Source organism: Cupressus sempervirens, chromosome 6 (genome assembly GCF_028749045.1).
Source record: "Cupressus sempervirens isolate cs-2001-9-10 chromosome 6, ASM2874904v1, whole genome shotgun sequence".
Lineage (NCBI taxonomy): Eukaryota > Viridiplantae > Streptophyta > Pinopsida > Cupressales > Cupressaceae > Cupressus > Cupressus sempervirens.
In genome coordinates, this window is record NC_143123.1 from 592,180,981 (window position 1) to 592,195,927 (window position 14,947).

At 33.6% G+C, this 14,947-nt stretch overlaps 1 protein-coding gene across 1 annotated transcript in view; it reads right to left on the reverse strand.

The window, feature by feature from the left end:
- The window catches only part of HSA32 (Aldolase-type TIM barrel family protein), a 107,561-nt gene that overhangs the window by 42,483 nt on the left and 50,131 nt on the right, over positions 1-14,947 (reverse strand). Inside the window, exon 2 of the mRNA XM_089789040.1 lies at positions 1,496-1,687. Within this exon, the coding sequence (XP_089645166.1) occupies positions 1,496-1,687 (192 nt within the window). The remainder of the gene's footprint in view (positions 1-1,495; positions 1,688-14,947) is intronic.

Consider the following 14,947-nt stretch of genomic DNA (forward strand, 5'->3'; position numbering starts at 1 on the left):
AGCTTGTGTTAACCAGAGAACTGCCTCACACAATGCAATTATATGGACCTACAAGCATGCACTGAGATGCTATTTTTTTCTTCTAATTCTAATATTACCTAACTTGTTCCGAGTATACAAAAAAAATTATCTGCTCAAGCTGACCCTATTCCTGATAAAACTGCTAATACAACATGAAAATTGAAGGACCTGCTGAAGTTGATCCAATTCCAAAATGAAGGATCTGCTCAAGTTGATCCAGATTCTGATACAACTAATAAACTTGGAAAGCACGCATATCCTCCCCACATACAATAAGAAATACAGGTTCCTCATTGACCAGCAATCCACCAACATAACTGAAGAGACAATGCTCTTAAAAAGATTCAAGATACTCCAAAATTCCCATTTATTAATCTATCCAATTGAATTAAGTGGAACTCCCTCCTCCCTGTCTTTAGTTTAGAATTTTCTCATATATGTATTCAGAAGTTCTAAATGGGTTGCATCTGATACTACAATTCTTGATTGGTGCTTTGATAGTAAATAAGTATTTTATTGAACAGTAAGCACTTGTATCAAATGAATCCAAATTTTGATTTTTGGAGTTTGTAGCTGACTTTAGAGCCTTAGTAGACACCTATAAAGACTAGGAAATTCTTACATCAATATAACGGCAGTAAACTGTAGAACTAACAGTCAAGTACCTGATAACTTGAGGTGACTATAGTAAAACAAAATTCAAAAACAATACCAGACAGCTAGAATAGAACCTCAATTTAAAAATCAAGCAGAATCCTGAAGAATATAAGAAAAAAGCTTGGCGACATTCATAAGTATATCGTGGGAGCAAACTGTTAGTTGATAGTTCAAGCAGCAAAGATTTTAATCTTCTATACTATTTACAATATAGCTTCTGCTGAATTTTGAGTGTGCTTAAAAGGCACTATAACAATATATATGCTTGATGCATATAATTCGTGTATATGTGATTGTTTGTCCTCAGCATTTCTTTTTCGCTTCCATAATACAAAAGACATTTTCACAGTGCTTTATAGGAGGGCACATAAATTCACAAGATTGTCTCCAAAGAATCTTTCGAAGACTTGACAAAATTGTCCATTACATAGTTTTCTGTCAATCTGAATCATCTTCTTGTTTATCTCAGTTTAACATTCCTTACACTTGCAAAGAAATAGGAATCCATAGGAAACAAAAATTTAGATGAACCTAGGAAAAGAAAATAGTAAGAAAACATTTCTGCGTTCTCAGTATCAGTGAGCTTATAGTTCATTTACACCCTCCATTTCACATATGCTCGGGTATTGGAAAAAATAATAACGAGTCTCAACTTATTGCACTTTGAGGCATTAGACGGTGAAGTGTTTCAAACAGGGTATATAAATTCTAGATTTTAGCTGTTCAAAAACAGATAAAAAATGTATATGTTCCGAAGTCATTAACAATTAAGCATACAAAGATTTGCACAAATCCATAAGAGGGAGGAAAAGTGTACCTGCACATATTTTCTGAAAGCACTAGGCCCTCTCTGTAGTAAGTGATCAGCCCAATCACCAGTACCAACATTAACATTGTGTTTGTGAGCTATGCCTGTAATTTCCTTGATAAATGTTTTTGGCATGGAGCTATATGATCCTCCATCAAACTTCAACCCATCCACAAACGGTCCAAACATCTCAAAAATGTCCTAAAATTGAGAGAGAGTGATTAAATAAGAATTTAGTGCAAGATGACAAGAGATTTATATTAGATTTGTTATTATTTTTGTGGATATGACTTTTGCACTACATCAGCCTTAATAATGAATTAAAATTTAGAATCATAAAAGCTAGCTAAACAAAATGATGGCAGGCATCCACTGTTAGAAACATCCTTCTAATGTGCATTAAAATCTATTGGTTTATAACACCAATCAAAGTGTATCATTGAAATAGAAATTATATTAATATATCACATTGATCTATAGCACCACTCGAAATTTGACATTCAAATATTCAAATATCTTCTATAAGTAGATCAATTTGAGTGCAAGTTAAAAGTGTATGAAATTCAACCTCGGGGATTTTTAAGTCAGCATGATTTTGAACGAGAGCAGGAAAATTTTACCAACATAATTTCAACCATAAGGCAGATGCAATGAAAACAAATTCTTATAACTCAACAACTTCTCCCTTCGAGCATATATTATACTTGTCTTTAAGATAATGTTGCAATATATCATTGCAGTTTTTTGTTTATGCTTTTTTTGCCATCCTTTGCATATATAATACTCTTTGATGATAATAGACTGCCAATTACTTGCTTTCTCCTTACTTGTGGCATAATATCTTAAATATTCCAACCCAAAAGTACCCTTTTTTTGGCTATTCATTGAAGTTGATAAATGTTCATTCGCTTGTATAGTCAGCTATTCATCTATCCATCGAATAGAATAGACATCTGTCCACCAAACTGGGTAGGCATCCATCGAGCTAACAGGATGGAAATCCATCACCTATCTATCAAACAGGATAGGCATCCATCCATTAAACAAGATGGGCATTAATAGAAACATATGTAGAATGTGAAAGCATAGACAAGCATACTAACCATTGATAAATTACCTCTTTGATATGTAACCTTATTGAATCAAATGATTGGACAATAAACATAAAACGAATTGAAGATTGCTTTTAGAAGGTTCTGCACAATGAAATTGGCAATTGGCAAGTGGAAGTCCCATTCACAAACTTTGTCAATAGGTATGGATATAGGGATTTTCTAAATGAAGCAGTTGCAACCATTTTGATAGACATGCATGCAAAAAATTTAATGTTTCTTTGACAACTTAGGGGCAAAAGGAAAATGGATTTGAGATCCACAAGACATGCACAATGAGAATGATTGAAAAAAGAAAAAAGGTGCATTAATTTACATGATCAAAGAATGTAAACCAAATTGGAAAGCATGGGCATGCCACACAAATCACTATTATGAGTATGCTTGGTGATCTAATACTGCCAACCAATCCATTTGCCGTGGGAAAGTGAATGCAAAGAAAAACGGTAATATTGAATAACACCATAAGATCACAACTCACTACTACTTATATTTGATAATCCCTAAATTGTCTGTCATACTTGGGAGAATAGAACCTGATAATTTTCCCATTTGCTGACAAAATTAGGTTGATCCATATCCTTCTGCCCCAGAACTGCCTGCTCTTTGATTACTCTCAGAGCCGGAGTCTCTGATCACAGAATGATGTCATCAAGATGCATGAGAATAGTGATTTATTTGATTGGACCGCTTACTTAAGAGTTCTTGAATCACAAATAGATCTTGATAGCGGAAAGAATAATGCCTGGACTCCATCACCCAACCACAAGATTTCTTTCTTAGTCTACCACCAACATTTTCTTCTTGGTAGTCCTGTTCTATAATTTTCTTCTCTCTTGACAAAACCAACTATAATCCCTCATTCTTGGCATCGAGGAAAAATGGATGGTATTCTATGGTGAATCTAATTTATATCATTATTAATATTTTCCCACATTTGTGCCCAAGTGCCATGCCAATAGTGACTTTAACTGTGAGAAGTGAATGGTTAGTTTAAGCGATTTCAATGCACATGTTGGTGCTTGCCAAAAAAAATTTACCCAATCTTATTTGCCATAACTCAAGTGCTAGTTGTTAATAATGTCTGTTGTATGTCATCTTAGACATTTACTTTCATTGTAGTACACGTGTGCAACTCCTAGCACTTGTTTTCATTTCCTTGTGATATGCTCTAGAAGAATAAGTAAGTTTCACACTGTGTTTACTAATAGATGTATTTTAAGGGCACATGGGAAATACTGAGAGGAGGGAGGAATCAGTATTTCAAAACTTCCAAATTTTTGAATGCATAAACAACATAAACATAAAGAGAGCAACCATCAAAAAATGCTAACACCAAACTTCTCATGGAAAAACTTCTCAGCTAAAAAGCCATGCCATTCAATAGCTTTCATTAACAGAATGGGCACCAACCCAACAGGCAACAAACCATAGAGAGCACCAACCCAATCAACCATCCTAACTTCATAATATCACTACAAATTCATCGGTGTATATGATGTAATAGACTGAAGCTACGTGTAATTTATACCCACACTCACATCTTGCACACTTCACTTAATCACACCTTCTCAGACCCATTTTCCTCTTATCCAACTTTGACAAGGCCCAGCTACCCAAAGAACAGTCATCAATTCTCTCTTTTAAAACAGTACAACTCCATTATTACATCTCATCTCCTTTATGCGTAGCTGAATATATCATCTGGCACTTTAAAAAAACTCTATATGACTGTTCCATCTCCTCTGTTTTAACTACTGATCACAGTGGAAATAGTTAACCAAAAAATGCCCAGCATTCTACATTAATGCATCACTACTAAAGAATATTGACCCATGATTGAAAATACAATATGCATCTTTACAAACCACTTTAGTCATCTGACTACCCAGCAAATGCAGAATTTATTAACACTCCATCCATTTCCTATTGATTTTCCTATTTTTATCTTCCATGCAGAAGACATTACTTATCGCAATCTTCACTAATCAAACCTGATCCTTAAAATACCAGCAGTCGTTACAAAGCTGTTGCACAAAAATAATGGAGCAAATAAACTCATTTGGCATAAAAAAGTTGTCCAGCAGTGATAATGACATCACACCATTTATCTACATGACTCTTCCCCTTATTCAAGGTTGCCAAGAATAAATATCATTTCAACTTTCAAGTGATATAAAGCAATGCACAACAAGGAAAAATATCAACTCACAACTCCTATACAGCCTCCTCCACTCACGCATTACAAAGGAATCCCATCCATATTTAAAGCTAGCCCCTATTTTGAAATTATAAAACTCAAGGAAAATGAGGAAAAAGTCAGGGAGAGAGACAGAGGCTGGTGTGCTCTGAGAAGTGATATTGTTGAACGGGCCGAATAACTGAGAGAAGGGTGAATCAGTTATTCCCACACCATTAAAAAAACTTTTGATTTGCTGCTTCCACCACTAAAGATCTTTCAGTTAAAGAATAGTAAATCACCAAAAGGAAGATAAGCATGAACGCATAGGAACACTGACACAATTAACACCAGGATTTACATGGAAAACCCAAAATGGGAAGAATCATGGGGAAGCTAATTCTCATGAAATGAAAACCACCCACTAAGGTGACGCTACTAAGGTGACGCCGGTTAAGGTGATTTCTTTAAAATGGCTAATTGCCTGAAAATGCTCACAGCAATAAGAACAAGTATAGTTGGTAAGCTTCACTGTTAGAGTGGCTACGCCCCACAAAGACAATAAGGCTCATTGTCAATAGGTTTATAGCCAATATATGATAGATAAAGTAGAAACCACCATAGGATATAGTTGTCAAGCCTTTGCAATTACAGTCTACTATTGTCTGCACCTACTCAAATCAGCTAACTAAGCTCACACTTGCATTGCATAAAGCTCACATATAAGAAAACAAGCTCACATATAAGCAAACAAGATCACACAAATTCACCTACATGGACTTGAATATATATCACTTGAAATGATACTTTATTTATACTGGATGCATGCCACAAATCTATAGGCTAAAATAGATTTGAGATAGGTCACACCTCCTCGAGCACTCCAAAATGCTACAACAATCTTCAATACCAACAGTTATGGTGAACACACTAGGAAAGTTTGTTGAGACCAAAATCAAAACCACACACTACACAAAAAATTGACCCAAAACATAATCCAACAAATGCCCACCACCACCGAGGCACAAGATGGTAAAACAATTAATGTTCAGCCACTGGTAATAAACAATAAACAACTACTAATAGACCAGAGGTTGTGAGAAAGATGTTGACATAAATGATAACCATCAATCTCCCCTGTGTTGTTGATGGCAACATTCATCAATAACAAAACACAGAAAGAACAACACCAAAAACCCTCAAAACTCTCCTTAACAACAATGAGGGCCAGAAAATAAAATAATGCTCCCACTTACTAACACATTTTGCTTTCCCTGAGAGGAAGCCCGCCAATACTAATCCAAAAAGATATAGATGTGCAAAACCACTAAACCATTACAAACACTAGTGCGCACTAATGAGCACCAAGAAAGGGAAGAACACCCAACTTACCTTTGAGATACTCGAATATATCCTTGCACAAAGGTCTTGAGAATATATTTGTGACCTGCTTCTTTCTCGGTACATATTCCAGTTTAACTTCTTTGGCCCCAACCTTTTCTCTGATAAAGTGACATCTGATGTCAATATGTTTTGTGTTACAATGCATTACTAGATTCCTTAACATATTTATAGCACTTGTATTATGAACTAGCTTACTAAGTCCTATGCTCTTCAAAGACTCCATCATAATGCTTGTGTACAACACAAGGATGTTGCACTATATTCTGATTCAGCAATTGAAAGTGTTAAGAATCCTCCTTGCTTGACCAAGCAACTAACCAACAGCCAAGAAAGAAGGCTCCCCCACTAGTAATCTTCCAATCATCTAAAGGTCCTGCCCAATTGACATCTACGTATACTATCGGTGTGAAGTCTGATCCCTTTGGATAGCATAACCCATAATCGTTAGTCCCTTTCATGTATCTAAAGATCCTCTTCACCACTATAACATGAGATGCTTTCGGTTATTGCTGAAATTTGGCTTCCAAGCATACTGCATACATGATATCTGGTCTAGACGCAATTAGGTACAACAATCCTACAACTATTGATCTATACTTACTCGCATCTTCTTTTGGTGAGTTGTCTTATTTGGTCAGTTTATAGGCAGTAACAATAGGAGTGCTTACTGCCTTTGATTTTTTAAACCTAACTTCTTCAACAATTCCTTCACATAATTGGATTGAGAGATAAAAATACATTTTCTATATTGATTCACTAGCAATCCAAGAAAGAAAGAAATTCACCAATTATAGACTTTTCAAATTCTTTCTATATATCTTCGGCAAACTTCTTACACAAATCATCTTTGCCTCCAAAGATGATATCATCCATATATACAACTATCAAAATTTTGTTGGTATCTACTTTGAAGTGCAGATTGTTGTCTAACCAACCTTTCCTATATCCTTGACTGATCAAGTATTTATCCAACATACCATACTAGGCTCTAGGTATCTGTTTCAATCCATTAAATGCCTTCTTCAATCTACAAACTGCATTTGGATTTACTTTTGATTCGAATCCTTCTCCTTACTCAATGTAAACTTCTTCCTTCACCTCACTCTTCGTAAATGTTGACTAGACACCCATCTGGCAGACCTTAAATCTTCTAAATGTTGCAAATGCCTAGTTGTTATGTCCCCATATTTATAAGATTTAATAATATAACACATTAATACAAAATAAACAATAATAAATTATAATATAATTTATTATTGTATATTATAAATATAATAAGAGAATTAGTAACATATAATATAGATTAATCAATAGTAAATACAATCATATTATCTATTATATATGATTATAATGTAATTAAAATATAATAATTGAATAAAGGAATGATAAATGGTAAAAAATTATAAGATTTGTCCCCATATTTATAAGATTTAATAATATAATAAATTAAATATAGAATAAACAATAATAAATTATAATATTATTTATTATTGTATATTATAAATATAATAAGAGAATTAGTAACAGAGAATATAGATTAATCAATACAATCATATTATCTATTATATATGATTATAATGTAATTAAAATATAATAATTAAATAAAGGAATGATAAATGGTAAAAATTTGACACAAGTATTATTATAATCAATTCGATAGAACTAATTATTAAACATATATAAAAAATTATTATTATTATATACATTAGATAACATTCTTACAAGATAAATATATTCAAAAATATATTAACTAATATATAAATGAACAATAAATATGTTCATCATGTAGTAATAATAACTAAATAAATGATACCATTAAGAGAGATAAGTTGATCTAATAATAACTAGGTCCGACCAGTTGTGTCCTTCCATACAATCTATTATTCATATATTACTATATATACAAAGAACAAGTTCAATCAAAACACATCAATAACTTATAGATTTCGTATACCAAACGCAATCTCTAATTAAGGAAGGATGTAATATATGGTTGAATATACGGGCGAACGAATTATGTTACATCCCAATTTTTCACCTAGTTTGAAATATAGCCGTTGAGGTTCGCATGAAGTCAATTGATAGTTTAATTTGATATAATTTGGCGAAATGGTAAGTTAGTCGGTCGTTATAATTTCAAGTGCAGATGACATGTTAGTTGATCGTTAATCGCAAATTCATGAAATTAGGATGAAAGGTTAACTGTTAAGATTATTTATGATTATATAATTTATAATTTAATTACGGAGAAAATTCTTGCAAGGAGCATGCCGAAGGGGGGGAAGCATTGTGAGAAAAGAATTAGGCAGTGCGTCACCATCACTGGGTAGACAGGTAAAGGACCTAGCAATTTGAAATAGAATACATCAGCAGGACTTGCATGAGTTATTTAATAATTTAATTAAATAAATTAAGTTTAAATATAAAAGTAAATTTCTCTTTCATCACATTATCTTAATTAATATTTACAAATGTGCATATAATATAAAATGATTTGGAACCATTAAAATTAAATAATTTAATAAAATAATGTTTATAAGTACATATAAGATAATATAAATAATATGAATTATTTAAATAAACTCTTTATCTTCTTTCTTTTTAATTTTTCCCTCCTCTTTATTTTCTTTCTAGCCAATTGAATAAAGAATTGAGTATGATCTTATGTAACTGCTGGGCAGCCGTAAGGTCGGCTCAAACTTATTTATGCACCTTTCATGCTCGAGTGGTCACTGTTTTCCAGAATCCTGTGTCATTAGCACCGAAGCCTGATAGCAGTGCATACCTTTATATATTACCAATCACCATTGCATACAAAATGGAGAGGCGAATTAGACCCAAACACCTTTTTTATTAGAGTTTCCTTGATCGTAGCTGATATATCGTTTCTCCTTTCTGCATTCTCGTGTTTTTCATCTACTTAACTACTCCTACGTTAGGACATGACTCCTACGTTAAGACATGGCTTCAGATCAAGGCAAGGCATTAGGGACGAACTAAACAAGCTATTGTGGAGCAGGTGAGACAGGTGAAGGAGCAGGTGGTCGGAAAGGTTAACTTCCTTGGTTATGGTTTGTTTTATTACTACATAGAAATTGCTTCCAGCCATTTACGTTTCAAATGCATTGCTGCCATAGCTACTTTGGGATCTCAAGAGAATGCGATTAGTTTTAACCTCAGATTACCCATATCTGTTCTATATGCTTATTCACTCATTAATTCATAATTTCAGGTTGGTTGAATCAGTTTTATTCTGTCATTACTCATAAATATATAATGTTGATTTATGGATTTCGAGTGTTTTTATAGATTTTATTCTCATATGGTCCATATCTATTTAAATGGTTTATTGCCACTCATAATACCCACAATTCCAAGAGATTTCCATTTGGTCCATCACCCATCATCCACCTCCATTTCACTGTATTGTATACCGCAGTTATTACAGAGTAAGGTTATGCACTTCTTGTCTTATATTTCTTTGGGTCGGCTTTACATTTCCATATTTATTTAATTGTTTTCCAATCTGAAAGCAAACTAACAATCTTCTAGAATTCGCTTGTCATCCTAAATCCTTGAAGCTGTATATGATATTGAGCCGGAAGTTTATTAGAGAGTATAGTTGATTTGGAAAGTCGTATTCTTGTTTGCAATGCTAAATCATAGAATTTGTATACGGAATATTGAGACTTCAAATAATCAGTAAATCATTATCTGATCTCTTGCATGTTTTATTTGATATTTTTATTTTAAATCTTCTTAGATGGTTAAGACTGAAGTGTTAAAATTATTCTTTTATGCCATCTGCTGATATATGAAGTATGTATGATTTCTTTTCAACTTAATAATAATGCTTTGAGATCTCATCAATAAATCAACCCTTGAAAACAGAGATAATCATCTATCTTGGAAAGTATTCAAATGTTGCAAGGTTTAAAAAAAAACATATTGCCCGTCATGAATTAGAACATTTTGACACCAAGGAATTCACTAGCAAGAATGCCAACAAAGGTGAAGAGATGGAGTTAAAGAGAAATCGATTATGATTAATTTAATTAACTAAACATTCAACTTGAAATCTTTTAATAACAGATTGTGATATGTTGGATGCATGTAATCTTCTTGAATAATCGACAGAACTGGTTGTTCTGAGAAATCCTAACACTTGGGACTCACCCAACTGTGTAGCCAAGAAGATGGGTGATGAGGTGTAAGAAAGAAATCATCATTACTATGAACCAGTATCAGTTATGACATTTCAATATTTATCATTTAATATGAATTAATTAAAAGCTCATGCATATTCCTGTTATGGTGATCTCCTACTGCCAAGTCGTATGGCGTGTTATATATATCTTGATGCCCAGTGAATGGTAAGATGTTCCCTGTCAATTCTAGGTAGGGAGGGCCTTTCTCATTAGAGATCATGTGGGGATAGGTTGTGGTCCGAGGTTGGGTGGTTAAGCCCCTGACAATGTTTCACCTCTCTCAAGATGTCGGATATGCATCAGACAGAGATAAGCCATGCATTCAATTGTTTATCGGAACAAGTATTATCATTTTTATTTATGAAGAGGTAAGATTAAATTGAAGTATTTCATTGTTATCTTCATATTACTTTCATTTATATGAATAACGAATATAAGTATATTTTCTAATCTGGAGATACTGTTATAGTTAAGTAATCAGAGGAAAAGGAATCTGAAGCCATAATTGATTTGAGAGATGACTAGAACCCTAAATGATACAGTGGTATCGAAAGCCCTAATTGAATCCGTGGTATCGGAAGCCCTAGATGAATCCGTGGTATTGGAAGCCCTAAGTGAGATAGCGGTATCAGAAGCCCTAAATGAACTGAAGGCAAACAATGCCCTATTTGATACAACGGTATGTGATGCCCTAACTTAAAATAATAGAAGTATTTAATTTGATTTTAAGATAGTGATTTTTAGATGATAGATGTCATATGAAATTGTTATAGCGTATTTGTGGACTAACCCAGGTGGTTGCAAAAGCATCCCTAGTTTGATTTGAACTCAGTTTTCCGAGGTATGTGGTTTTCAATTTCTGTAGTAATTTCATTTGATGGTAATTCAAGTTTTTAGTTAAGAAATTTTGTATAACTGTTTTTAACAGTAAATCTTATTCACATGAACATGAATGATATAACTGTCTTCCTATGAAACAAAGAAGTAACTATATTCCTTGAGTATGTTGAATGATAAACTAGACCCTGGAAAACCTGTTGTTACAAATTATAAAAATTCAGATTTTTAGTGACTCCTGCAATACATCCTCAGACAGAAGTTTCTGTGAGTTTCAAATCATCATCGGCAAACACATATGAATGACATCTGTAGATACAACTCAGCAGGAGATGGCATAGAGGTTTTAAAACATAGGCATCTGTCATCACCAATGCTCAGAGGTAGCACAGGATATAACCGACAGTAAGGGAGCCACGAACACTGGAAATAATATGGTTCTATTCATAACAGAGCAAAGTAAAATAAGATGATTATAAATCAAGTCAATACACAGGAGAATGATAGGCCATTCATGTCTTGGAATCAACCAGTCAGTGTACAACTATTAAGCAACGTCCAATATGATCAACAATGTATGAGTAAGAAGAAAATGAGATTTTGACAGTCAACAGTGATATAGGTGGACGAGTTGGAGACAATACAGGTGGTTAAGAGCTTCAGCAATAATGATCTTAAAAAGATATCGAATATGATACCAATGGAGGATATAGTAACCAATCAGTGAATAGAGGTTTGGAAATGTATAGCTTAACGCCCATTTCATCAACCAATCAGCAAAGACATATAGAAATATATATACGATCAGAAATGTTTAGCATAGAGATTTTTAAAAATGAAGGAAAAACACTTGGCTATGGAAAATTACAGTCTGCACAAGGATCCACATTATTTATACATATTTCAAATGCAATCTGCCTGAGGGGAAGCACACAAGACAATAACAAGGAAAGAAGTGGAAACATAATACTCATACCTATGTTTCAAAGGCTTTGATCATAGGGAAGAATAAGAAAGATAGGAGCTACGGTGATTGTATTTTGGAGTACATAAACAAAACAACAATAGTTAGTTTTTGCTAGCAAATAAATGGTAAAATAAAGAAGACAATACTGATTTAGAAAGAATTTATTTGTAGAAAGTGATCATTATAAAATTAACAACCAGTAATGTTTTCAGCAATCAAGAAAAATATGAGAAATGGAAACGACGACGAGTGAACAAGGAAACACGAACAAGCACATAAGATTCTTAAGGGAGCATTGACCATGACAGATAGATCATTATAGTAAGGAATACTCAGATCTGTTTAAGAGGGTCAAGGGATCAAATCAAGAAAAAGATATATTGAATACTTCTCAAAGGATATCTATATACATAAGATCCTCGGTTCAAGAGAAGTATCAAATACTATGTTAATACACAACAAGTGTTACATATCAATATCACACATCTAATTATCTAGCAAGTGGCACTGAGATTGGTCAATTAACATAATTGACTTTATCTGGATAATTCAAGAGTTTACATTATATTTAGTGTCGAATTCCCTCATAAAGGAAAAGAATTTAAGTTGATTGTTCCTTAATTTCAAGATATTCGAATAGGGGGACATTACATAAAAGTTGCAAATGCCAAGAACATTCTAATGGCCTCCATCCAAGCAACAGGTGCATATGTGTCATCAAAGTCAATTCCTTCAATCTTAAAGTAACCTTGCATATAAGTTTAGCTTTGTTTCACAACTTTACCATTCTCATCCAATTTGTTCTTGAAAAACCATTTAGTTTCAAACACATTCTTTCCTGTCAGTTTGGGAACAAACTCCCAAGTCCGATTCTTTTCATTCTGATTTAGCCTCTTGTTTCATTGCCTTGATCCAACTCTGATCATTACAAGCTTTTGTTACAGATATAATTTCAACTTCTAAAAATAGAAAATATAAAGCTTGTTCTTTTGTTGTCTTACTTCTGATGACAACACCCTTGTTCTATTACCGAAATCTGATTCTTACAATGATGCTTCTATAAATACCTTGGAGTTTTACCGATAGCAGTAGGTGAAGGTCTTGATTCTTCATCTTCTTCCTTCTTCTCCTCTTTATCAGATTTATAATCAACAATCTTCTTTGGGCCTTCTGAAAGTCTTCGTCAACTCTCACATTTGTACTTCCCATAACTTTATTTAGTCTTTTGAAAGGTTTTTCTCCGGGTACAGTTTAACTTTATTTAGTCTTTTGAAAGGTTTTTCTCTGGGTAGAGTTTCCCAGAAATAATCATTCATCAGATCTGCTATCAAATTTGCCCAATTTGTCTTCATCTCTTCGAATGTAACATTTACTTCCAAATATTTTGTAATATTTTACAGTAGTTGTTGTTCCATGCCTGAGTTAATATGAAGTCTTAGAGTATCATTTTCGGTACTGAACTCTGTTCAATGTGTACACAGCAATGTGTACAACTTCCTTCTAGTAAACTTCTGGTAGACTTGCTTCCTTAATCATAGTTCTTGTTCATTCTTTCCACAACAGCATTTTGCTATGATGTTCTAGCTGCAGATGTCTTCTTAATCCATGTTTCTCAGAGTATATTTCAAACTCATCAGAGGTAAATTCTCCACCTTTATCATATCTCAAACACTTAATCCTTTTACAACATTCATTCTCAACTCTAGCCTTAAATATCTTGAATTTCTCAAATGCTTCATGTGTTTTCTCTTAAAAATGCAACCCATGTATATCTAGAATGATCATCGATGAATAGTACAAAGTATCTCTCACCTAGGGAGCCTCTTATTCTTGTAGGCCCAGAAATGTTGATGTGAACTAGATCCAACAAACCAATAGACGAGTGATATTTTGCCTTGAATGTTTCTCTTCCCTGCTTTCCTTCTTGACATCCTTTGTATATCACACATTGTCTAGTTTGTTCAGTTTTTGGTAAGTCCCTAACAACTTGAGATGAACTTATCCTTACCAAATTGCCTAAGTTGATGTGGCACGTTCTCTAGTGCCAGAGCCAACTGTCATCAACTTGGGATATGAAGCATCCTTCTGTAGTTCCTTCTAGCTGGTACATATTTATGTCAGTTCTCTTGCCACCGCTCCTAATTTCGCCACCTTCATTCCTGAATATTATATCATAGCCATTTTCACACATTTATCCAATACTCAACAAATTATGATACAAGCCCCTCACATAATAAATATTATCAATGTAATTCTTACCATCAAAAGTAATTGATCCTTTTTCAACAATAATGCCACCTTAGCATCACCAAATCTTGTTAAGTTTGTAACTATGATAATCTACAGATCTGAATGTGCAAACCACACTTAATCTTCTCCATCTTAAATATCATATGAATGGCATTAAGTATATTCCTATACACCTCTTGTGATAGGTGGCGACTTCTATGGATTGATTGATATTTTATGCTAACTTAACAATTGTGTTAGTTGCTGATTAAGTGTTAACAATTCTTGCAAATCGCCAACTTCTGGGAGAGGGTATTTGTGCCGACTTAGGAAGGGTCATATCCCTTTGAGGGACATGCCCTTTGGTCATGATATTTAGGGAGGGTATTGTTGTAGTTTTGAGGACACACAAATACATTAAGTCTGCTCCCTCAAGCAACAATATCCAGTCGATTTATTGCAGAGATAAAACTACTTTCAGATCAAAATAAAGGTTGACAACTACTCCATACTTCAGAATTTTAA